The 24274-nt window shown below is 54.7% G+C and overlaps 9 protein-coding genes across 9 annotated transcripts; 3 read left to right on the top strand and 6 right to left on the bottom strand.

Moving 5' to 3' along the window:
* Positions 1-481: 481 nt before the first annotated feature.
* Positions 482-2043, bottom strand: LMH87_008801 (uncharacterized protein; the record flags this gene model as incomplete). Its single annotated transcript, XM_056202032.1, has 3 exons — positions 482-601; positions 823-1848; positions 1960-2043. 3 exons carry the CDS (start codon positions 2041-2043, stop codon positions 482-484), a joined length of 1230 nt encoding a protein of 409 aa, XP_056056635.1.
* Positions 2044-3164: 1121 nt separating this feature from the next.
* On the bottom strand, positions 3165-4349 carry LMH87_008800 (uncharacterized protein; the record flags this gene model as incomplete). The annotated part of the gene is made up of 1 exon (XM_056202031.1): positions 3165-4349. One exon carries the CDS (start codon positions 4347-4349, stop codon positions 3165-3167), a length of 1185 nt encoding a protein of 394 aa, XP_056056634.1.
* Positions 4350-5631: 1282 nt separating this feature from the next.
* On the top strand, positions 5632-6537 carry LMH87_008799 (uncharacterized protein; the record flags this gene model as incomplete). The annotated part of the gene is made up of 2 exons (XM_056202030.1): positions 5632-6348; positions 6412-6537. 2 exons carry the CDS (start codon positions 5632-5634, stop codon positions 6535-6537), a joined length of 843 nt encoding a protein of 280 aa, XP_056056633.1.
* Positions 6538-6851: 314 nt separating this feature from the next.
* Positions 6852-7811, bottom strand: LMH87_008798 (uncharacterized protein; the record flags this gene model as incomplete). The annotated part of the gene is made up of 2 exons (XM_056202029.1): positions 6852-7480; positions 7538-7811. 2 exons carry the CDS (start codon positions 7809-7811, stop codon positions 6852-6854), a joined length of 903 nt encoding a protein of 300 aa, XP_056056632.1.
* Positions 7812-8349: 538 nt separating this feature from the next.
* On the top strand, positions 8350-11627 carry LMH87_008797 (uncharacterized protein; the record flags this gene model as incomplete). The annotated part of the gene is made up of 3 exons (XM_056202028.1): positions 8350-10108; positions 10158-10250; positions 10300-11627. 3 exons carry the CDS (start codon positions 8350-8352, stop codon positions 11625-11627), a joined length of 3180 nt encoding a protein of 1059 aa, XP_056056631.1.
* Positions 11628-11989: 362 nt separating this feature from the next.
* Positions 11990-16027, bottom strand: LMH87_008796 (uncharacterized protein; the record flags this gene model as incomplete). Its single annotated transcript, XM_056202027.1, has 4 exons — positions 11990-12270; positions 12329-15411; positions 15641-15827; positions 16015-16027. 4 exons carry the CDS (start codon positions 16025-16027, stop codon positions 11990-11992), a joined length of 3564 nt encoding a protein of 1187 aa, XP_056056630.1.
* A 1230-nt stretch (positions 16028-17257) lies between these two features.
* LMH87_008795 (uncharacterized protein) lies at positions 17258-19082 on the bottom strand (the record flags this gene model as incomplete). Its single annotated transcript, XM_056202026.1, has 6 exons — positions 17258-17604; positions 17675-17797; positions 17868-17979; positions 18030-18401; positions 18461-18724; positions 18780-19082. 6 exons carry the CDS (start codon positions 19080-19082, stop codon positions 17258-17260), a joined length of 1521 nt encoding a protein of 506 aa, XP_056056629.1.
* A 1310-nt stretch (positions 19083-20392) lies between these two features.
* Positions 20393-21280, bottom strand: LMH87_008794 (uncharacterized protein; the record flags this gene model as incomplete). The annotated part of the gene is made up of 5 exons (XM_056202025.1): positions 20393-20454; positions 20514-20632; positions 20712-20874; positions 20944-20986; positions 21245-21280. 5 exons carry the CDS (start codon positions 21278-21280, stop codon positions 20393-20395), a joined length of 423 nt encoding a protein of 140 aa, XP_056056628.1.
* A 914-nt stretch (positions 21281-22194) lies between these two features.
* On the top strand, positions 22195-24189 carry LMH87_008793 (uncharacterized protein; the record flags this gene model as incomplete). Its single annotated transcript, XM_056202024.1, has 1 exon — positions 22195-24189. One exon carries the CDS (start codon positions 22195-22197, stop codon positions 24187-24189), a length of 1995 nt encoding a protein of 664 aa, XP_056056627.1.
* Between the last annotated feature and the right edge of the window lie 85 nt (positions 24190-24274).

Raw genomic sequence — 24274 nt, 5'->3', positions numbered from 1 at the left:
CCAGTTGCCAGCCTCTGTCTTCATTCCTGTACATTAAACGCTCAATGCGACGTTGACGATACCCCCTCCCTTTCGCATAGCACGAAATCATAGCAAGTCATGTATCAAAAATCAGGCCTTATTAAAAATGAACAATAAATTTGATAACATGAAAGTGTTTCGTATACCATGGCTGTGTAGTAGTAGCATGCAATATGAAGCCAATGTAACCAAAACCAAGTAAAGAGCGCGACCTGAAAAGACCCGAATGACTCCTTCACATGCTGCCTAACTGGGCTCTCCAGTATTTCCCAGTGCCGTTGACCTATTAAAAACTCCGAAAGATATGTTTGTTTGACCTTGGCCCCCCCTTCAAAATGGAATTTGACCAGAACAGAAAAAGGCCCGCATCGCGCTACTGCTAGCCAGATGACTAGGCAGCCTCAGCAGACGATGGTCTCCCACGCAACTACGTCATAAGTGGTGCGCCTCTCAGCGCAGCTCACTTGAACGACCTTTCTCTATTGGCAACCCGCTCGCCCTTGACGCAGTGTTTCACTATCCAAGGGTGCATTGGGATCTGGTCGAGCGGAATACGCTTCTCCGGGTCTAGAACGAGGAGCTGCAGAATATCACGGTCAGTATCCGGGCTGTAAATATTGGAGACTTTTTGTGGCCTGGCTGTCTTTGCGCTCATGTTGATCTGCACCCTGCATTTTGCAACTGGTCGGTAGTTCCAAAGTTTCAGGGAGCAAGCCAAAAGAGGAGACAAAACAATGGGGCAAGTGGCAGAAGATGGCTACGTGCCAAAAAGTGTAGAGAAGGGAGAAGCTGCGTGCATACCTTTTTGATCAAGTCTGCAGCCTCGGGGCTCACAAACGACGGCACCGACATGTCTGCCCTGGCGATCCTCCTCTGTGTCATGGTCGGTGTATCCTCAAACGGCGCCTCACCGACGAGGAATTCATACGTCAAGACACCCAAACTCCAGAGGTCCACCTTTTCGTTGTAAAAGTTGTCCGTCTGGCCCGGGCGAAGCATCTCGGGCGGCAGGTAGTCGAGGGTGCCGCACATGGTCTTGCGGCGGTTGTTGGGCGCGTGCACGCTCCAGCCAAAGTCCGAAATCTTGAGCTCGCCGTGGATGCCGACGAGGATGTTCTCGGGCTTGATGTCCCTGTGGATGACGTGCTTGCGGTGCAGGTAGCGCAGCGCCGACGTCATCTGCGCAATGTACTGCGCGGCCTTCCACTCGGGGAAGCGGTTCTCCTTGCGCAGGTGCTTGTACAGCTCGCCCTTGCCGGCAAACTCGAGGATCAGGAAGACGCGCTTGCTGTCGTGGAAGTGGCCGTACATCTGCAGCACGTTGGGGTGCCGCAGGTTGCTCTGGATCTCAATCTCGCGGCGCACCTGGCGCTCCACGCCGCCGTGCCGCAGCTCGTTCTTGTGCAGCACCTTGAGCGCGCAGATGAAGCCGCTCGTGCGCTCGCGGCCCAGGTACACCCGTCCAAACTTGCCCTTGCCCAGCGGCCGGCCAATCTCAAACATGCCGAGGTGGAACTGCTTCGGCAGCATGGGCTGGTGCGCGATGAGCATCGCCGCCGCCTTGTCTTCGGCTGTGCCCGCAGAGGAATCTTCCGAGTGGCGGGCGGACGAGGACGAGGACGGGAGCGCCTTTCGGGTCACGGCGGGAGGGGACTGCGGACCGGCGTGGTGTAGTTGCTGGTGCTGCACAAGCTTGCGGTTGATGGCTTGTGATGGTAGAGTCACCGAGGCAGAGACGGGGTTGCCGGCGGCGTGTGATTGCAAGGCAACCTTGAACAGGTTTGTCCGACTGCTTCCTTGCGGCAGCTGTGTCGTAGTCGATGTGACCTATATACGTAGAACCGTATGCATCAGTACCGTGACACATGTAGAGTGTAAATGTCACGCGATCGTGGCAGGAAGCATGTGGCAGGAGGGTGGGAAAGCATCTGTTCGTACCTTTGTCTTTGAGTACCCAGAGTCATGCTCTTCCAGCACCGACATGCGCTCGAAGCGAGCCTCCAGAGTACGGGTCGCTGCCATTTTCGCTCAACTAAGCTGCCTTTCGAAAACAGAGAGAGCAGGGAGCCAGTCGAGTAGGCTTGGTAGGAGGATAGTAGACGCGAAAGGGATGGGGTAGGATTGCTGAGCCGCCGCAAAGTCTTTATCGTTTAGTCGACTTTAAGAGCAGGAAGATGCTTCTTGTCAATCTCAAATATCGAAGTAGGCCGTTTTCTAGAGAGCTGCGCTGGTGGGTTGTGTGGCGGATCGAGTTGCGGAGCGCCGGGTCGAACCAAACATTTGGTTGCGATGCCGTTGGCGCAGCAACCGCTCACTGACCAGCTTACACCAAACACCCGCCCACGGGAATAAGTACGACACAGCGTCTGCTTCATGAATGCACGAAATGGGTAAACAGATTGCCTCTCAATTTAATGGCTTTTGGTTATTTCCTGTGGACTACAGATATGAGGCCGGCGGCATAATTGTGCACGGTGTGTGCCTCAGCATCCGCCAGTCGCTCTGGCGCCGGACATGCTTAATGGTGCAAGCTTCATTGCACGTCTCTTAGTTGATTGTTTTTGTCCTAATAGACTTTGTTTTTTTTCGTCCTAGAAGACTCTATTTTTATGGCCTTGGCCTTTGATTTTACATAGTTATCCAATCTTGAGCAAAAGGAAAAAAGTTCAACCCTGGAAAAGAAAAAGAAACATCCAACTAAAAAAAATTCCTTCCATCTTGAAAATTATTCAATAACCCAAGCCATCCATCTCGAGATATCCAGCTTGAAATACCAGCCAACATGAAAACCATACAACATGAAAACCAACAAACATAAAAACCAACAAACATGAAAACAATACAACATGAAAACAATACAACATGAAAACAATACAACATGAAAACAATACAGCATGAAAACAACATGAAAACAACACAACATGAAAACAATACAGCATGAAAACAATACAGCATGAAAATAATGCAGCATGAAAACAATGCAACATAAAAACAATGCAGCATGAAAGCGATGCAACATGAGAACCAACCAACATGAAAACCATCCAACATGAAAACCATCCAACATGAAAACCATCCAAAATTGAAGCAAACAGACCAGCCTCATTGCGATTCTTCCTTTTTTCCGCAATGCCAACCTAACTTCAAGTGACGAGCAGCGGGTCCACACGTCTTCCTGCCCAAACCCTCGACATCTTCTTCCACAAGTCTGCACGCAGTGGCTGGTCAATGGCACGGAGTCCCGCGCGCGCGACCTCCATGTCGGCGCACAAGGCGCTCAGGAGCTCGTGGAAGCGCCGACCGACGTGGGCGTACGTCTTTTCGGCCTCGGGAAGGATCCGGGCGCCCATGGCCACCGCCTGCAGGACTCGATCCATCGCGGTGCTGGTGCGCTGGCATGCGGTGCGCATCAGCATGTAGTGGTCGTTGTGGACGCGGTGACGGAGGCCCACGTACGCGTTGAGCCACTCCATCTCGTGCAGCCAATTTTTGAGGCGCATGTATCGCAGCGCCGGTGCGCTCATGCCGTATACTTGAACAAGGTGCTTTTCTTCGAGGAGGCCAGGATTGGCCGCCAACAGCTTGAGATCACAGTCAATCTCTCCCCACAGTTTGACACTGCCGAATTGATGGAAGAGCTCGACGGGTTCTGGGTCGGCAGTGTGTCCGCTCTGCTGCTGAGGCTTTGGCGCATCTGGTTTTGGGCCTTGAGACACCTCATGGTAGACTAGAGGAGGAGAGTTGGAGCCGGACGAGTTTGCCTGATCGACTTCTGCCTGGTCATAGCTTGCCGGGGCGTCTTTGGATTGATCATCTGGTTTTTCTTCGGGAAGATTTGGGCGGAGTGCTGGAAAAGCACGGATCCAGATGATGCGAAGAGCTTTGTAAGCCGTAAGAAGCTCATTCTCGCCGTGAAAGTACGAGTGGTCGCCAAAGACAGAGCGGATCAACTGATTAGGGTCCAGAAGGCTCAAAGCTTTGATTGTCTTTTTGGCAGTTCCGTGGTATCCGACTTCGATGCCCGATTGATGCATCTTCCATGAATTTCCTCGACCTTCATGGCACCGGCCGTCCTTGTTGAAAGGGCAAAGAGCAAAAGACGCCTGAAACGTCTGATACCCTGCAGGGCCACCGGAAAGAAAAACAGGGCGCATCTTGTAATCGAACACCCGGAAACATCGTTCGCACTCGAGCAGTGAAGCAGTGCCAACCGGGGGCAGAAAGATGCTGCCTTTGGCATGGTCTTCAGGTCTGGTCTCGATGAACCAGCCCCCATGATCATGCCGCATGATACCGCCCTCATGGGTGATCTGGCGCGAGTTGATCATTTCGTAAACTTTCACGGAGCCCTCGCGCTCAACGAGCTCACGCGTCGCCGCGGACCAGTGCAGCCAAGGAACGGGCGCAACAGGTCCTGGAAGTGTACCCGGTCCCCAAGCGGCGGCATGCGGCTGGGTGTTGCTGGTTGAAGTCCAACGGGGGATCCCGCGGTCAAAAAATCTCGATCCAGTGCGTAACTGAGGGATCTCGAATGAAGCCAAAGCGGAGACCGACCAGTCATGATTTCCTGCTGTAGTGGATGGCTGAGTGTCCCGGAATGAAGCCGGAGGGGGGTTCAACCAGCTATATTTCCTTGATGGAGTGGCCATGTTAGCTGTCGTAAAGCTAGGGAACATGGTAGCAGCATTGTGAGCCGGAGCGTCGCCATCTCCGCGTTCTGTTTGTGAAGATGTCAGTTCAGACATAACGTTATCGTAGTGGGTAGATGTGTGTATGTGTGTGTGTGATGATGATGGTTCAATGGAAACATTATGTTCAGGGTCCGGACGGCATTTTATAACCAAGCGATACCTCGCTGCCAAAGTCAGGGGACGATGCAGAGTTTAGAGGCATTGAAGTTAGATTTGGAGGCTTGTGGCGTTGAACCATAATGGAGTATTGGGAGGAACCGTGAAATGCTTTCAAGCAAACCATAGAGTCTTTGGTGGCTTGTCCAATTCTACTGCTATGGGCACATGCATAAACGCCACCATAGAGCTAAACTCCGTCTCTACTGTGGGTTCTTACTGTCGTGAGCGAAAATCGACTGTCGATGTTTTTTTATATAAGAACAAAAGACTTTGGTGGCTTGTGTCAAGCACAACCTCTTGTATTTTTGCAAGACATGGGCGAGTGGAAGAGGTTTTCTGTATTTGATCTTGGTCTAGTTCACACGTTTTGAATATGATCACTTTGAAGGATAGTTCAACATCCACTCTAATTGTCGTGACTTGATTCAATAAAAAATGCCGATTTATTCTCTGATAATATGCGTGTTGATCGAGCAGACCTTCTAGTTCATTGTCGTCGAAAGTGGGGTGCCGGCCCAGTCGGTGGTGGAGTGAAGCTTCGACGGCTTCAGCCCCTCCAAGTTTATTCCGACTTCAAGTTCTTCCATCTGTGCTACGAGAAGCTGCGCCTCGAACCTCGCAAATGAGCCATTGCGAGGCTTAGTATTCATAGACACCGGTCAACGACGATTATTCCTTGCGCCTCGAAACTATCATTCCTACGCGAAAGCCTCAATCCATACTCGCTCCAAGCACCCTCCATCTCCCGCCACCTCCCACCATGAACCAAATCACCGCGCTGAACGAGGCGTTCCCGAGCCCGGCGGCTCTGGAGGCCAGCACGAACAGGCACGAGCAGAAGAATTTCCGCATAGCGACGAGGAAGCTGCCCATCTCTAAAGCCGGCGCTATTGACGCCATGACGGAGCGCATCGGCATCCCGATACCCGAGATGATCTTTGGCGACAACCTCGTCAGCGTCACGCACGTGCCGACCGGCTGGTCCATCGGCTTCACCGCGCCCGACGCCCTTGACGCCGTGGACAAGACGGACAAGCACATGCTCAAAGTGGCGTACGCGCGCGACTGGGAGAGCACCCGCGAAGGCACCACGCAAAAGATCAAGGAAGTGGTCCGGCCGTACGACTGGAGCTACTCGACGACATATGCGGGAACGGAGACTCCAGCTGATAACGGAAGAAAGCTCCAGGAGAGCACTGATGCTATTCCGATCGATCTGCTCAAGCGCCGCGATCCGATGTTGTTCTTTGATGATGTTGTGTTGTACGAGAGCGAGTTGGACGATAATGGCATATCCAAATACAACGTCAAGTTGAGAGTTCATGAGCACCGCATGCTGCTGCTCTGCCGCTTATTCATGCGCTTGGATAACGTCATTGTGCGAATTCGCGACACACGCGTCTACGCGGATTTCATGGGCGACGAAGTGATTCGCGAATATACAGAGAAGGAGGCCAGCTTTGACGACGTCAAGAACGTAAGTCCATTCTATGCGAATGCAATTTACTATCAATGAATGTAGTGGTACTAACCGAAACAGGCGCTTTATCGTTCTGGCCGTCTGCCCGACAGCATCACTAGCGATTTACGAGACCCCAACGCTCTCGATCCGTGCCTCAAGACTGTCGAGCACAAGATCGAGTCTGTACGGTTGCGAGAGGCTTAGACTATTGTTGATTCATTTTGCATCTTGTTTCTCGTAACGATGGAATGATTCTTTTCGCAAACTATGGAATCTGCATACAGGCGTTGGGCGCTTTTGGCAGATAGATACACACTGGCCACGTCATCAAGTCTCGAGTGCTGCTGGAGAAAAATTGCCAGGTATTTGTACAGGATTTGTCGCCACTTTCCATTGATTTAATAGACTTTTTCCAATCTAATCATGAAAATTCGTTCCTGTACAGCCCTTGTAGGGCATAGACAATGCATTCGCTAATTACAAAAACAACACAGTATGCAGATGGACTGATGAAGTCATTATATCTCAAAGAAACCGCCCTCGTCATCATCCTTGTCAGCAGAAGCCATCGTCTCGCGCATGATGCGGCGACGCTCTCTACGATTCAGTCCGCCCATTTTGGCGCCGTTTTGGTGCTCACCAGCAGTCGCAGAAGCAGCCTTGCTGTCGCCAGTTGGCTTGTCTGCGCTCTTGGAATGGTTCTGCTTGGCAATGACATTGGCCATTCTCTCCCTTTGGTGTGGTGGTTTTGTGTTGCGCGGCCGGGGGTGGCTTGCGCTCTCGTTGTCGTCGCCGGTTGCTGATCTCCGCTCTCGCAGTTGCTTCAACGCGTCAGGACCCTCCTCCATGGTCATTTCTACCACCTTCCACATGGGCGGGCGCTCCGCCGCCAGTGCAGCCTTTGCAGCGGGGGTCTTTTTCTCGTCGTCCTTGTCGTCGTCCTTGTCGTCGTCGTCTTCGTCGCCGTCCTTCTTGGCATTGCCGTATAGACTGATGTAAGTTTCAGCATGAGGATGGTGCATGGTGTATGCCTCGTCGACTTCGGCAATGTGCAGGTCGGCTTGGAGTCTGCTGCGCTCTTCGTCGTCGGTGGCCGCTTCGAGTTTGCGTTTCAGCTGCTTGACCAGGCGAGAAGCCTTTTTGCGCTCTAGTAGCCATTGTTAGTGCGAGGCTAGAAATAACATACAATTTCCACGCAACCTACCAAAGAACCGAACCATGTGGTATTTTGAAATCATGGCGCTTCTTCGCCGTTGAAAGCTTTTGTCGGCAATGGTGTTCTCGTGGGCGACCAGTTCGCGCTCCATCTCATTGCGCTTGTTGGCAGGGATGTCTGCGTTGCGCGACATCATGCGCTGGATGCTTCTCGTCCTCTTCTTCGCCCATTCCGCCGAACCTTGCTTGGCCTTGTGTCTACCCGTGCTGTACGTTTGGCGTTTGCTGCCGCCTTGGCCACGATTCCGACGATTCTCGTCCATGGCGTGGATATGAGTCCTTTCAATGCGGCTGCCGTAAAGAGCTGAAATCAACAGGTGGCGTCGTCGAAAATAAATGGGAATTCGAACAAAAATTCAGTATATTCTCGTACCCGCAAACGTCGTCTAGAAATTGTTTCCAACTTTTTCTACATGCTGGAAAGATTTCTTGGCCGATAAGCTGATAAAGATCGACGTGGGGCCTATCACGTGGAGCGGCGAGCTTGGGCAGCTTTGTGGGGGAAGTGCCACCACAGACGCCTGTAGTAGCTCCCACCCAGCAGTAGACCGAGCTGGTGCATCACTACTTCATACCCTAGTCGCATCTCAACTTGCACCCCCGCGGCTGGACAATGCGACAGATGCCACATTGGATCAATGGCCTTGAATTCTGGCCATTGACGTAGACACTAAACTCTTCGTGATAGAGCGATATTTTCCCCGATTTGCCGACATATTTCAAAGCGATCTCGAGCCCGTCGCCCTGTGTCCGATGCAAACAGCTTCACTTGCGACTGCGCCGCCATAAACCGACTTCAAGATGGACCGTCCAGAGCCAGGTCTCATCAAATGGACTGCCAATCCGCAGCTGGACAGTTTTGTTCAAGTCAACCTCCAACATCGATATGTCCAGATTTACGAAGCCAATGGCTTTGCGCGCAACGGTCGATTCGACTACGTCCGGCGCGTCCGACACGACGACTTCCCCCCGCTGACAACGTATGACTGGTCACCTTGCGACCCGGGACTGATTGCAATTGGCACGGGCGGAGGTGTTGTGAATCTCTTGCGCGTAGATGATGGCTCCAATGCCTTTGTGGAGCTGGGCTTGAAGATGGCGAGGAACTGTCACGCGGTGGCATTCAACACAACAGGCTTATTAGCTGTAGGTCTGGACCGTGTGCGCATGGACCAGAGCTTGCACGTGTGGGATATCTCACGCCTGTCGTCGATAGACCCTCCGATGCGAGGGTTCCCGGCTGATGCCCACGATCATGTCGACAACGTTGCACACCTGGAGCCCAGTGTCTCCGTCTCCAGTCTCAAATTCTTTGAAGACAGCCCGCATACCCTTGTCGCCGGTATCAAGTCGCATGGGGTCAGGATACACGATTTACGTGACCCGAATCCGGCTGTTACCTTTCACACCAGATGCAACAACAATATTGCCATCGACTACGCAGACCAAAACTACTTTGCGTCATCTAGCCTTGATCACCCCGGCGTGATGATCTGGGATCGGCGAGCGAGCAATCGTCCCGTTGCCTCGGCATCATACGTTCAGACTGTGGAGGATGATGATATGCCGTGGGGTGCTGCTCTGCGCCTCGACCAGGCGATTGAGACTGATCATGATCCATCCATTGTGGACGAGCGACACTCCATGATCCGATCACTTCGCTACTGTCGCAACCAGCGTGGTCTTTTGGCCATCCTCTCGCGTACAGGCGAGCTTCGTGTCCTCGATACAAAAAAAGATTCGCCGTCTCGCAGCATTACAACGGAGCAGGGCCCAGAACTGCTCCATGTGGAAAAATCACATGAGCTCGATCTATCATATCGCCACAACTCGAGAAAGAATGATCGCATTGTGTCTTTTGACTGGGTTACTCTGGGATCGCCGGATCTTAATCCAAGGCTACTCGCCCTACGAACCAGCGGCAAGTTTGACATTTTGGAAATGCCCTCGGCCTCAGCAGATCATGCCTATAAGCTCATTCCATGGAAGTCACCCCATCGTGGCCTAGAGTCAGGCCACACCTACCAAGACATCATGCAATTCGAATCCAAGCAAGGCATGGAAGTTCTTGCTGCCACACTTGTAGATCAGGCGCTGCACGATGTGCCCATTTTTGGCCCCGACAAGATTGCTGTCAAGGAGGGCATAGATGCAGCCCTGAAGAGCCAGGACCCAAGCTCTGCTGTGATTGAGCGAGTCAACGATATTGCTACACCACTCCCAGAATCATTCTATGCGACGAAGACGATTGCCGGCAAGCTCCGAGCCGTGCGCAATTTCATCAAAGACTTAGAATCCAAAAATCCTTCGACAGCAGGTCGATCCCGCGTTCCTAATGAACTGTCCCTGGCTACAAATAGTGTCGAGTCTTGCAGGGAGTTTCATGAAGCGCTTCTTGCGGCGACCATCAAGACCAATGGCTTGCCCACCGACGCGCAGAGTGCAGTCGATCATGCCATGCTGTTTCGCGCCAAAGAAAAGTACCTATTTGATCCCACTGTAAACAGAAAGATTGTGTCGGACGATCCTTGGAAGAGATATGTCTGGGATTGGATAGCTGGTAAGTTTCGAGATTTGCTAGTACATAATGCTTGCTAACAAACGAACAGACGCTGAACTGGCAGCTTATGACAGTAGCTTGGTGCTGTCTGGCACCGATATCAGCTATCTCGGGGTCCACGCGATATGGACAAACGACCTAGGTAAGCCATCCACAAGCTCAACTACCAACCCCAAAAATTGACGAGCCAGGACGCAACCCGACAACGAGGGTCAGCCCAGGCACCACGAACCTCCCCGACGCCCTGCAATGGGAGCGGTTCATCGGGCCGTACTGCAAGAAGCGTCGCTTCCCGCGTTTCGACACCGTCTTCACCAAGCGGCCGCACACGCGCCAGCTTTGTCTCGAGATCTGCGGCTGGGGCGACCCGGAGTCCAACGACCCGGCGGACTTCGAGCGCGATCCGTCCCCAGACTACCCGACGCCCATCCACACCATGACCGCCTGCCGGTCTCTATTCCACGGCGACATTCGCCATGCCATTGACATTCTCAAGAAAGCGAGCTCGGCGCACCCCGAGCTGCTCTTCGTCTCGCTCGCGCTGCAGCTCATCGACCGCGGCAACAAGCAGCTTGCCAAGGAGCAGCTCGATTTCGACGACACGGTCGCCTCCAAGACGGATCCCTACCTGCGCGCCATCTCCACCCTCATCGCCACCGGCGACTGGTCCCTCATCGCCAACCAGCGCTCCCTGCCCCTCGCGGACCGCGCGTACGTCGCCGTGCGCAACTTCCACGACGACGAGCTGACGCGCTGGCTCACGGACCAGGTCGCCTTCGCCGTGGAGGAGGGCGACGTCGAGGGCATCGTCCTGACGGGCATCTCGGACCACCTGGTCGACATCTTTGCCAAGTATGTCGAGAAATTCCACGACTACCAGACGGCGATCCTCGTGCTCTCGCTCTGCTACCCGAAATACATTGATGACTTTCGCTGCCGCGCTTGGCGCAACGCCTACCGCGCGCTGCTCCAGCGCCACCGCTTCTTCTTCCAGCGCACCAAGTTCGAGGTCGAGTCCACCAAGCGCTCCAAGCGCGACGGCTCCAACCCACTCATCAAGCCGCCATCACGACAGATCGCCCTGCGCTGCATCTACTGCGACGCAGAAACCTCCCTGGCCAATCACCACCATCACCACCATCGCAGCAGCAGCGCCAGCGGCGGAACGATTACCGCCGCCACTGCGCACCCTCCCCCTCCCCCCTCGTCGAGCATGGAGTCGCGGAATCCATTACTCGCGACCAGTATCAACGCCGGCGTCAGCTGCCCCAACTGCGGCCGGCACCTGCCCCGGTGCGTCGTGTGTCTCGAGGTCGTCGGCGTGCCGCGCTCGGACCGCCCCGAGGAAAAGGACGAGACCAAGATGGCGGGCCGCTTCCCGACGTTTTGCATGCGCTGCGAGCACGTCTTGCACCTGGACCACGCGAGGCAGTGGTTCGCGCGGCACGTCGAGTGCCCGGTGCCCGAGTGCCGGTGCAAATGCAACTTTCGGGCGAACCCAGAGCTCAACTATCACTGATGCGGGAGCAGCAGCACGTGTTGACGATTTGGGATGTAGGAATGCGAAGTCCACGGGTGATTTCGTCGTGTATCAGCTATAGTAATATATACCCTCAGCATTTATTACAAATTGTATTGCAAGTTACATGGTCAGCATGGCTTGTCGCGCGAGAAAAAAGCATCTTCAAGATAACGTGTGATGCATGTCTAAAAATATGTAAAAATTTGGCTGATGGCTAATGTAGTATGATGATAGCGATAGCTTGAGGGTATCGTGAAATGGGGGTTTAAAAAAAGTCTTTCAAGTCTTTAAGTTTCAAGGTTTCCAGCTCGCTTCTAATAAAAAAAATCGTCCCATGCAAATTTTTTTTTTCCTTTCTATTACTTCGTTGCGGTGGCGCCGCCCTTGCACCAGGGATGCTCCAGCACCTGCGAAATGTCGGCGCGCTGGGCCAAGTCGCGGTCGAGCATGCACCGGATGAGGTCGATGCTCTCGGGGCTCATGGTAAAGGGCACGCGCAGGTCGTGGTCCATAATCTCGTCGATGCTATAAAAGGGATTCTCCTTGTAGATGATGGTATACAGGAGGATGCCCAGCGCCCACACGTCTTGCGGTTTGCCGCCATAGGGCTTCCCAGCCAGGACTTCGGGGGCAGCGTAGTCTAGAGCACTTGTTAGTTGTGGAAAAGAAGGAAGAGCGACATAAGTCTTGAGACGTACCAATGGTGCCGACAAATACATCAAATGGTCCGCTCTTGGTGTAGGCGGCGCTGCCAAAATCAATGAGCTTGATGTTGCCCTCGCCGTCTAGGATAATGTTTTCGTCCTTGATATCGCGGTGCACGACGAGTGCCTTGGTATGCAAAAAGTGAATAGCTTGTGCTACCTGCACAAAGATGCTGCGGCACTCGGCTTCCTCCATGTTGGAGCGCAGCTCGATGTAGTCAAACAGATCCATGCCCGGTAGTCCGTGAGGTACCATGGCAATGTAGTAGTTGACTTCGTCCTCAAAGAAGCCCTCCATCTCGACAATGTTGGGGTGTCGGAACTCGGGTTTCCGCAGATAGTCCATGACGTGAATTTCGAGCGGGACAGTGCCAAGCTTTCGATCGCGTGTCCACGTGTCAACTAGAATGCGTCGTTTCGTGACGTACTTGAGAACCATCTTTTTGCCAGTCAGCTTGTGCCTAGCAAGCTTCACTTGACCATAGGCGCCTTGGCCCATTTCTTCCAAGATGGTGTAGTCCTCTATGGTTGCCTTGCGTGCCTCTCCCTCAGGCATGGTCACGACTGGCATCGCGGCGGCTGCCTTGGGCGGTGATCGGGCGCGCCCTGTGAGCCTTGCCGCGGCATGTAGAGCTGCGTCCTTAAACTTGGACATGCCGGATGGTGACGTGTTGGAGGGTGAAGCGGAAGGTAATATTGGCTCGTCGGCTTCAGTGTCGGATAATACCATGGGTGAGTGGACAGGTGTTTGACCGGGCGATGGCTGATGCAGTGGCGTTGGCGGACCGGAAGGAATACGCTTGGCCGGGTCTAGTGTGTTGGCAAATGCGTGAATGTGTCTGGAATAAGTGATCCACAGAGCAAAAACCAATTCAGTCTGTGGTTGCGTTGAGGAGACGTCGGTTTTGTCGTCGTCAACAGCCTCTTCGATGCTATCTTGCGAAACGTCAATTTGCTTCTCACTCTCAACAACGCGCATTTGTACGTCAATGTTGAGATCTGAGCCATCACGATGCTTTGCAGCCAATCCGTTCGGTTGCAGGAATGATGCAGCGGCGTTGGGTCTATGTTCTTTGATTGCGGTAAAGGCAGCGGCTCTTCTGAAGCGATGCTCTGGAATGACCGTGCCGTCAAGTAGTTGTAGGCCGTCTTCTTCAGTAAGGGTTTCGACAATCTTGTCAAAGCCCGGGATCAGGGCATTTATATCTGTGCCCGCAGGCTTTTCAAAGCCAAAAAGTGCGCCACTAAAGGCGGAGTTGGAACTGCGAATTTTAAAGTTGGTCGGGTCGACGACTATAATGCCAGCCATGTGCGGGAAAGTGGAAACCCTAAGCTCAAGCTTGCCTTGCATCTGTTCGACAGTGCAAGGGATATTGACCTTTCGGTAGTTGGGGCAGGTAAAGTAGCGTCTTTTCCGTGTCTGGGCAAAATCAATCTCGCCCTGAGTGGGATCGAAGCCTTGGCGGGGGATTCTTGGGATGAGGCTCGCAATATCAATGCCTGGCTTGACAGACTTGAATCCCCATATGGTTTCCGTGGCGCCAACCACAGTTTTTACAACGCCCTCTTCGTCGAGCTCAATATTGGCGACGTCCTCGTGAATCTCTTCAAGGACCCAGATCAAGCCCACGCGCTTTTCCTTGACCCACAAACTGGCAGAACCTGTCAGTCCATTGCGTTTTCGGATGGGAACGACGTCACCACAGAGTAAGACTCCCCGCGAACCAGAGCTACGATGGTTATCGTTGCCACGGGCCTTGACCGGCTCCATGTCGCCACTGTGAACGGTTTGAGCTCTCCGTGGAGGCTGTGGTGTCTGGGATCTCGAGTTGGGCTTGCTCAACAATTGTGCAGTAATTCCAGAACGCCCGCCAAGAAGCACAGTTGCGGCTGAGCTGGCAGGCGACATCTCGGAAGTGGTATCTTGCATATCATCGCCATCGTCCTTATTGAGAAGCTTTCGTTCAAGCCAGGCTCGTCTCTCTTCTTGTACAACCTCCAAAATACCCATCTTGCGGACTTCAGCTCTGGTAACACCGAATACCAAGCAAGCAAGGTCGTTTGCGGCGAGAATTGTCCAAGGAGGTTTGGCCTCAGTGGTGAAAATAGCTTGGGCGGCGGGAACCCATCTGTTTGTATGTCCATGTACGGCCGGATTAAGGGCAGCAGGGTTGAGGGCTGCTGGAAAGTTCTGAGACGGCAAGGTTTGCTGGGTGAGGACTGGCGAAAGACTAGGCTCTTCATGCAATGCCGGGCCAGCCATGAATGGCTGAGCCATGGTATCTAGAAGCTTGTCTTTGAGGGCTATTGAGAGGGTATCCGTCATGGTGCGCTTTAAGCTTGTTGGCCGCGAGGCGGGTGGTGACGTGGTAGCTGTCATCTTGCTCTCATCTGTGGGCGTTCTACTCGACTTTTGCGAATCATCCTGAACCCCCTCCTTTGGTGTTGAACGTATCGACTTGGGTGACGTGGGAAGCTGGTCGGGCTCTTCGTCGATGGTGGCAGGCTCTTCGGTGATGAAATGCTTTTCGAAGATGTTCTCACCAGACATGTCCGGAGGCCCCGTCAGCGGAGGCACCGTGAATGAGCCATCTGGGTTGGGCAGGTTGCTGGCCCCAATGATTTGGGCCTTGGCAAGCATTTCCAGCATATTCTGGGCCTCCAAGTCGCCTGTGACCCTAGCCTGGGCACTCGCCAAGCCAGCCTGGTTGGCGCTGAGAGGCATGCCCATGCGGTCCTTCATGAATTCAATGGAGCGTTTAAGAACATTTTGGCGGTTGTGGAGAAAGTCTTCTGCCTGGTGGGCAAAGGAGAAGGAATGTAGCGACTCGGTCGGGAAGCGGGAGAGGTCTTCGGAGAAGCTGGGAGATGCGGGACCGGCGGAGAAGGAGGAGAGCGGCGCGGGCGCGGTTACACTTGCACTCAACGATGTCGAGCGGGAGAGAGTAACGACCGAAGGGCTGCGAGACGAAGCGTTGGAGTTTGGCATGGTGGGATTGCGCGAGGGCGGATGCTGCCGTATGCGGCGCAGGCCAGAGAGTCCCAGGCCATGTTCGTGGTCGGTGACGGGCGAGGGCCTGCACCAAGTTGAGAGGAATGTTAGCAGCGGCATGATGCTGAGCGGTGACACGCATGACGGTGTTTCACCCAAGGGCTTGGGTCTGCGGAACGTCGCTACGGCGGGCAGGCTGCGAGGAGTTGTGTTTTATGGAAAAGCAAACACGGCAGAAGAGGTAGGGAAAGGCGAAAGAAACAAGCCAAGACAAATGTGTGGACGGGAATAAAAATAGAAGCAAAATGACTGACCTGGTCATCAAGTCATGGTCGGCGGCGGCGGCGGCAGATGACGAGCCGTCAAAGGACATGCGAAAGCGGCTGCGATCGGGGTCAGCTGAGAGGGCGAGGTTGCTGGTGCTGCGGTTCTTGGGCAGCGTCAGGGGAGCCAAAAGCTTGCCACGCCCTCTCTCATCATCGTCGTTTATGCTGTTGGCGCCTAGGACGGGAGAGCGAGAGTCAGCATTCATGTTTGGGCCCCCTTGCGGCAATCGTGAAGCTATGACGCCCCGACGGAGGGGGAGGGGAGGGGAGGAGGGGAGGCCCAGATGCTGCAGTGAGGGTGGGCTTGGTGGTGTGTGGATGTGGTGGTGGGCTAATATTTTCTGCCCTTTGTCTGCGCGTACCGTTACCATGCATGGTGGCTTGCCCCCCAGGTTATGTGGGAAGAAAAGCGATAGTTGGTGGAGTGTGCGTCGAGAAGACGACAAAGTTCACGACGGCAAGCCAACGATCATCGACACGGTCCTGTCTGGCGGGCTGGGTTGACGACGTCGAAGGGGGCGGGGAGCTACGGTACGGCGCGCGCGCGCGTGGTAGGTAGGGCGGAGAAACGATGAGAGAGAGTCCGCCCAGGGCCCGGCCGCCCTTTGCCACTGGCTTTCGAAGCGGAAAGGGGGAGCGATTGGACACGAAAGATAGACGAGCTGAATATGGCGGCGATGATGAGGCTGATGGGATGCGGATGCGCGTTGCGTGGACTTGGCAGCAGCGATGCCGGACAGCAGGCGTTTGTATGGTTTTGGAGATGATGAGTGTCGTCGCCGCCGGGCACCGCAGGCTGGGCTGGCCTGAACTGCAGGAGGGGCAAATATCAGGCCCGAATGAGGGCGGCGGGGGAGCCCTGCTGGTGCTACGAGCCCACTGTAATCCTTTGTGATAGTAGCACCATTCCGCACCGCAGGCTGCTAGGTACCTAGGTAGTTACCTGCCTAGGTAGCGCTTGAAAGCTTTGGGATAGGTACAGGCGCAAGAGGCGTTCGAGCACCGCTGCACCGCTGCACCGCTGCACCACCGCCCGCGCTAGGTTCCTCCAGGCGCTAGCTCCGGGCGCTGTCATCAGGTTGGTCCGACAAGATTCACTGTGGGTAAGCGCATGCGGTGATTACACGGGCTGATTGGAGCATGTCCTTTTTTCAACGTGAGAAAGGTTTCAATTAAGTAGTCCAAACATAAATCTGTCTTTTAACCAGACACTGTCAAATATAAGTGACTAAATACACCCCCTTTTCATCTTGCTCGCTGGCCTGGGCGTTTTACCCTCGTTTCAACCCACACCGTACTCACACGCAGTCTTCCGAGATCTGACTCAGAGTCCTCTACATAGCAATTCAATTTCCGAGACCATGTATCTTCCCGGACAGTGTATAAAACAAAAGTAGCAATATGCATGCAGACGGAACATGTGGGTCGTCTGCAAGAAACAACATCCGGCACTGTTCCGCCATCAGCCTGTCCAACATGAAAGTGGGCTCACCGGGGGAGCTATAGACATCTATTTGTAATTGCTTCCCGTTTAAAGAGAGACGAATAAAGGAAAACTCCGTGGCAATGCTCAGACATGTCTAAGACGGAAAAAAGACTTCCCATCTAAAGAACCGGCACGGTCCTCGACGGCATCGCCGCCTCGTACGCCGCCATGAACCGCAGCAGCGCCTCCTCCCCGTCCGCCCGCGCAATCACGCACAGCCCAAACGGGCGGCCGTTATACTTGAGCGTCGAGAGCGGCACCGCGGCGACTGGGTAGCCAGCCGCCGCGGCGTGCACGCAAAACGCCGAGTCGCACGTGCCCACCAGCAGATTCACCTCGGCCTCGTCAAAGGCCGTGTCGAGGACGGTCCTGGCCTTGCCGCGGAGCGTCTTCTTGATTTCGTCCACGGCCTCGGGCGGATCGTTGCTGTTCATTGCCTTGATGAGGTCGTTTTGCTCCGTGTATGCTATGCAAGCCTTGTCAGCTGCTGCTGCCAGTGAAAGCCAAAGAAATGGTAAGCTGGGTCGTTGACTCACGCTCAGGCATGGCTCGCTCTTTGTTCTCTTCGTTGAACTTGACAATGTCTTCAACGCTGGACACTGGGCACTCGTCGAATACCTTGAGAAACTCTGGCATGCATACGTTTTTAAAATCCCAGTCTAAAGCGCCATTGTATCAGCAAGCCGGTCCTCTTCACACGCGCGCGCGGCTGTCACTAGTCGCACTCACGGGCAAGAGAAATAGTGTCGGGATATCCAGTAAGATCCGGTACAGCAAAGGGGTACTGCAGGGAACATCCACTTTTTCGCAGCGTCTCTACCATGCTTTCGTACTCTTCGACCTGCAGCGTGTTAGTCGCGCTTCCCGCGCCAGCTGGCCATCAAGTCTTACCATGTTCTCTGCGCTGCCGTCATGCTGGCGGCACATGGACTCGTCCATGGTCCAAAGACGCGGGTCAACAATGCCGACGGACAAATCCTTCCAAGACCCCATATCCGGCGAATCGAAAACCTTGTCCAGCAAAAGACCAGCGAGTTCCCGGACGTCGGCAGCCGACTTGGCCATGGGTCCCGGGCTGTCGTAAAACTCCGTCATGGTGTACATTCCGGTCGTGTCCTGCGCACCAACAGTCGGCTTCAGCCCGTACAGGGCATTGCGGCTCGTCGGCGTGATGATGGAGCCGATTGTCTCGGTGCCCATGGCAAGCGGCGCGAAACCCGCCGAGAGGGAGACGGCCGAGCCAGTTGAGGAGCCACCCGGCGCCTGGAAGAGGAAAGAGTTAGACGGGCCAGAAAAGGTTTGAAAAGGATTGAGCGCCTTACAGAGTGCCCTAGGATCTTTTCATCCTTTTCTATCACGCGAACGTAGGGTGAAAGTGTTTGGCCGCCGTGCGCGGACCAGCCGGGCATCATGTAAGTCATCTTCATGCCGCAAAACTCGGTCATGTTGGCCTTGGCCAGGATAATCAAGCCGCCATCAATCATCTTCTGGACAATGGCCGAGTTTTTCGACGCCTTGGCCCCGACGAGGGCGAGCGATCCGCATGTCGTGCTCATGCCCAGATCCGAGGCCGTCGTGAAGCAGTCCTGCAAGTTTCCATTAGCGCGCACGCCCGATGTGTATGACCGGGGGCAGGCTTACCTTGAGAATAATGGGAATGCCGTGCAGAGGGCCGCGGAGTTTACCATTGTTGCGCTCTTGATCTAGTCTCTCAGCCGCCCGAAGTACATTTTCGCGCGGAGAACGCGAGATGAGCGCGTTGAGGCCCGGGTTGTGCAGGTCGATTTGGGCGAGATAGGCCTCGACAATCTGGACGCTGGTGAGTTGGCCGTGGCCGAGGAGCTGAGCGAGCTCCACGGCGTTGGCCGTTTGGGGGTTGAATAGAGGCTTCGACATTTTTTGACGATGATTTTTTCTTCCGATGCTTAATCTTACTTGGCGCATCTGAAAAAAAGATGATTGTAGCTACGCCATTGTTATAATGCTGCCGTGTAGTTCAGGCAGCAGAATTAATTCGGTCGGCTCTGTCCTCATTAGAGCAGATGAGGCTACGGAGCGGAGACGGCGACGATCCAAGGTCCCAGGCACCAATATTGTGAGGACAATGGACTACGAAATCGGCCACGGAAGATATTTATGGTAACTCTGTTTCCTTTTTGGGGGGTTTGCGCCAGGGACGCGTCGCGGGCCTGGCTCCGTTTGCCAGGCAGCTGCATTCACGCGTGTTTTATGCAATATCGTATTGCGCTTGCTTTTGACAAGCCCGAAGAGCCCGAAAAGCAAATATACTTAATTAAGAGAGTTCTGAGGCTAGCAGTCGGAGGGTGGTAAAAGCGGCCATGAAGTACGTGACACCAACGGTTTGTTGACCACTCACTACGACCTACCCTGTAATGCTGTTCAATCTCAACCCTTTGCGCAAGGGCGGCCCGGGTCGATCCGCACCGGTGTTGCATTGATCGTCCAAGTTGATTGAGGTTGGAGAACTGGGTGCACAGGTATAGGACTCAGCAGACTCAAGTTGACATGTGCTGGTTCAAGGATGTGCCTCATGACCACCTGAGGGTGACGGCACGCTGTTCACTAACACAAGCCTTTGATAAGCCACGAAGGCAATAAACAGAGGAAACCACACAAAGCGAATAGAATGGGTCATTATGCGAGACATATCAACTCAAGGTTATTTCCTCTCGCAACAGCAAATTTAATCGCACGCTCGGAGTTGAACAAGGCTCTAGAGCCTCCATGCAGCCGCATCCTTTGGAGTATCTGTTGGCGCTAGCATGCAAGCCATGCCAAAGTTCCTTGCTTGGCTAAGACGGCGGGCGTAAGCGCATTTAGAAATTCGTACCTGGCCCGGAGGCTGGACCACGGACGAGTCAGGACCTATGTGTACTGGTGCCGCCGGACCAAACTGCTTTACGAGGAGGAGGTGCGCCACAGGGCGGTGGGTAAGGCCAAGGAGCACGTGTTGGTGGTGGGCTGGATGAGCGACTTTTTCCTGGTATTCTTTATATCTGCAGGTGTGCATCTCGAGTCTCGCAAAGGCATATAAATGTGCGAGCATTGGAGGGTCTTGTGAGCGCAAAGGGTAGTCACTCTTGATAGCCATGGCTTGGTAAGACCGGGGGACAGGTATCAAAGCAGATACCAGTACAGTCAGTTGACCAGGGTTGATGGGCCACACCCCGAACTTCCCAGGGTTCCCCTCACCGCCGAGAAGAAAGAAGCGCTAGAAACAAGGGAGAAGTCGCCTACCTGGTAGTGCCCCGGATTCTATTCGTGCTGTTGCGGATTGCGACGTTGCGTGCTTTGCCTTTTCGGAACAAGGCTCGTGGGGCTTTCAACAGCCGGCTGGAGGCGCTAAAAACTTACAGGGTACGAGCGCCCAGCATGTCGGAGGGGCCCGCCCTCTGCTTGGTAGAGACTGGGCGAGTGAGGCCTTGTTGGTGATGACGGCCTCTCGTGGTTGAGGAGTGGTATCAGTTTGAGCACTGGCTAGGGTATAAGAGTGGCGATTCAACGATGAGGCATCTGGCACATGGTGGTGGCATGCCGGCGCTACCTACCTACCTACTTATGGGTAGAAGGCAAGGTACTTGGAAGCTGTCAGCGAAACAGAGCCGCTGTGGAGCGACGATGTGGAACGAGCCGTCGAGAATGGTAGAGGCTGAGAGCGAATACGTAAAACAAAACGGGCGGGCGTGGTGGGAGGAGAGTTGAGCAGGTGCCTGACCTAGAAAATGCAGATAAAAAGACATGTCAGCCTCCAAGTACCACCCAAGTTGGTTATCAGTAGACGGACCTTTTTTAGACGAGGCTTGAATGGCGGTTGAATAGGTAGGTACCTACCAGTACAGTGGGTGTAGGTAGTTGCGCCGAGGCATGGTGGGGAAGGGCCATGAGTGACAAGACAACTGCAGGACAAGTAATCGTGGGGTGGAGGTATCTTTGTCAGACCTGGTACGGAGTGCTCGAGAAGAGCGTGAGACTGAATAAGAATAACAACATGAACAATATAGCAAGAAGATGAAACAACTAGATGAGCGGTTCTCTGGATCAGATGGCAACGGAATTGCATGGGAGAGTCAATTGTGGATTGTCACCCGGGCTGTCTGCAGGGTCACATTCCAGGAGCCCATGTGCCCTGTGGGATGGGTGAATGGACATGTGCATGGCGATTCGGCGTGGTGCAGCGAGTCCGCTGACCAGCAGGGAAGCGCGCTGCAATCTGGGCACCTGGGCGGCCAGAGCGCTGAAGATAAGGCGAGCCAACCAGCTGAGAAGCGTGCTCGGGTCAGCGAGGACAGCGTGTGGTGTGAGTGTGCCAGAGGTGCCGAGTTACAGGTCAACAAGTGCCTCACCAACAGTACCTACCATCTCACTGTTTGACGGGCACTGGCACTGGCACTGGCTCCCACTGGCCTGGCTCCCACAAACTGTCGGCGGTGCCCCGCATTTTAGGTGGGCAGCCGATCCACAGGTGGCGGCACCCCAAACATTCTGGCAGCAGGTCACCCATTTCAGGGTCTTTTTTACCGGGGCCCACCTGTGCTCTACCTGGTTGGCCCTGCTGCCGGCTTGGGCCTGGCCTGTCTTGGCCTCTCTTGCCCGCTGTCCGCTGCCCGCCTCTGTTTGCTCCCCAATGCACCTAAATCGCCCGTTTTCCCCTCATACCGTATTCATTCCCTCCTCAACATTTTCTACTTCACAAACCTCTTCTTCTCTCAATCCTCTACCACCTCTCCCGCCTCCCACGACGCATCCGCCTTTGAGACATGATTTGAACAAGCCCATCCTCTGCTAGATTTCTGCCCCGGGCATTCCGGCACCGGCGGAGCATCCTTGCCCCGTACAACCAACCGAACCCGCACCACTTACAACGCCGCCACTGCTTCCGGGCACCGGCCCTCGACAAGCCTTCGGAATCGACGAGATACTTTCGAGCCCGCACGTGTCCCAGACGATCGAATAAGAACACTCGAATCAATTCATTGGAACAGAAAAAGATCGATACAGAAACCACATTGTCTGACCAGCCGTCTCGCACTACAACATGGCAGAGATGCGAGAGACCCCCGGCGGCGAGCCGTTTCCTCCCCTCGCCGATGTTGCCGCCGCCGCACACGAAGGTCCCTCTCCCAAGATCAAAGGCCGTCAGAGACTGCTGCGAGGGATTCAGCGCATCTCCTCGTCTCAGTCCCTCACTAGCCTGCGCCGCGGCCGGTCCGCCAGTAGTCCCTACCATGGTGGGAGTCGCACCTCGCTGTCCTGCGTAAGCCTAGCCGGCGTCCCTTCCCAGACGCCCCTTCGCTACGGAACACCCCAGCCCTCACCACTCGTGCGATCTGATACACCAGACGTTGAGTTTCCCTTTCACGACTGCGTCGAGGAGCAGCCGGGCGTCAGGACCGTCCGGGTGATCCCCAACTCGAGGCCCTCTACCGCCTTGCTGCCCGCCGACCTGCGCGTCCAGTCCAAAGCTGCCTCGAAGCCGCCGTTCCCATTCTGGGAGAAGATGCCCCAGGAAATCCGCATTGCCATTTTCGCCCACCTGGAGCCCACGGAGCTGGTCCGGGTCTCGCGCGTCAGCAAGACCTTTTACAAGTTCTGCTTTGACGGCCAGCTCTGGACCTCGTTCAATGCCTCCGAGTTCTATCAGAATATTCCCGCCGATTCGTTGGCCAGAATAATTGTTGCTGCCGGCCCATTCATCAAAGATCTCAATCTGCGTGGCTGCGTCCAGGTGGAGCACTACCGACGCACCGAAGCCATTGTCAAGGCCTGCAAGAACCTCATGAATGCTACCCTCGAAGGCTGCCGCAACTTTCAGAAGACGACATTGCACAATTTGCTTCGAAGCAACGACAAGTTGGTCCATCTCAACCTTACTGGCCTCTACGCCGTGTCCAATTCGGCATGCCGAATTGTCGCCGAGCACTGTCCCCAGTTGGAGAGCTTCAATGTGTCTTGGTGCCAAAAGGTCGATGCGCGGGGTATCAAACTGGTCGTCGACTCCTGCAAGCGCCTTAAGGACCTACGTGCTGGCGAGGTAAAGGGCTTCGACAACCTGGAGACGGCAGAGTCCATCTTTACGACCAACAGCCTTGAGCGTCTGGTGCTGAGCGGCTGCGCCGACCTCAGCGATGAAGCCTTGCAAATCATGATGCACGGCGTGGACCCAGAAATTGATATCCTCACTGAGCGGCCCATTGTCCCATCTCGAAAGCTTCGTCATCTGGATGTCAGTCGATGCACCCACCTCACCTCTGCAGGAGTCAAGGCCATTGGATATGCCACACCCGAGCTAGAGGGCCTGCAACTGTCGGGCTGCAAGACCCTAACAGACGCAGCCCTGGAACCTATTCTCGCCTCCACGCCTCGTCTTACCCATCTCGAACTAGAGGATCTCGGTGAACTTACCAACTCTCTGCTTTCTGAACACCTCGTCAAGGCTCCTTGTGCCACCTCTCTCCAACACCTCTCGCTGAGCTACTGCGAAAATATTGGTGACGTGGGTGTGCTGCCCATCATGCAGAGATGTACCAAGCTCCGCAGCTGCGACCTCGACAACACCCGCATCAGTGATCTTGTCCTCGCCGAGGCCACCGCCATGGTGGCCAAGCGCTCGAAGCGCTCTACTCAGGCCACCCCCCCCGCCATCACGCTTTCCCTCGTCGTCTATGACTGCCATAACGTGACATGGGCCGGCGTCCGCGAGGTGCTCTTCCGCAACGCCCAGATGAAGGCCAAGTCGGTCGGCGTTACTTACCCGAGCGAGATGATTGGCCTCAAGTGCTTCTACGGCTTCCAGATGACGGTCGACGAGCATCAGAAGCGTGTTATGCGCGGTGACTTTGCCGCGGCCAGCAGGCTCGAGCGCAAGTGGGCAGACTATATGCAGGCTACTGAGGAGGCGGGCGCGGCCGGTGCTGGACATCGCCGCCGCAGGAGACGAGCGCGAGAGACGCAGGCGCTGCACCTTGATGAGGAGGAAGGATTTGGCGGCAGACGACGAGCCCGAACCATGGGATCCTGCAGCGTCATGTAGCCGTCTTCTCTTGACCTCCTCTCTTCCGCTCACTCTTTTCTTCTTTTTACACATACATGGCATGGCTTTGTTTTGCATTTTCTTT

The sequence above is a fragment of the Akanthomyces muscarius genome (genome assembly GCF_028009165.1).
Source record: "Akanthomyces muscarius strain Ve6 chromosome Unknown contig_18, whole genome shotgun sequence".
Classification (NCBI taxonomy): Eukaryota; Fungi; Ascomycota; class Sordariomycetes; order Hypocreales; family Cordycipitaceae; genus Akanthomyces; species Akanthomyces muscarius.
This window is presented reverse-complemented; position numbering and strand designations above follow the sequence as displayed.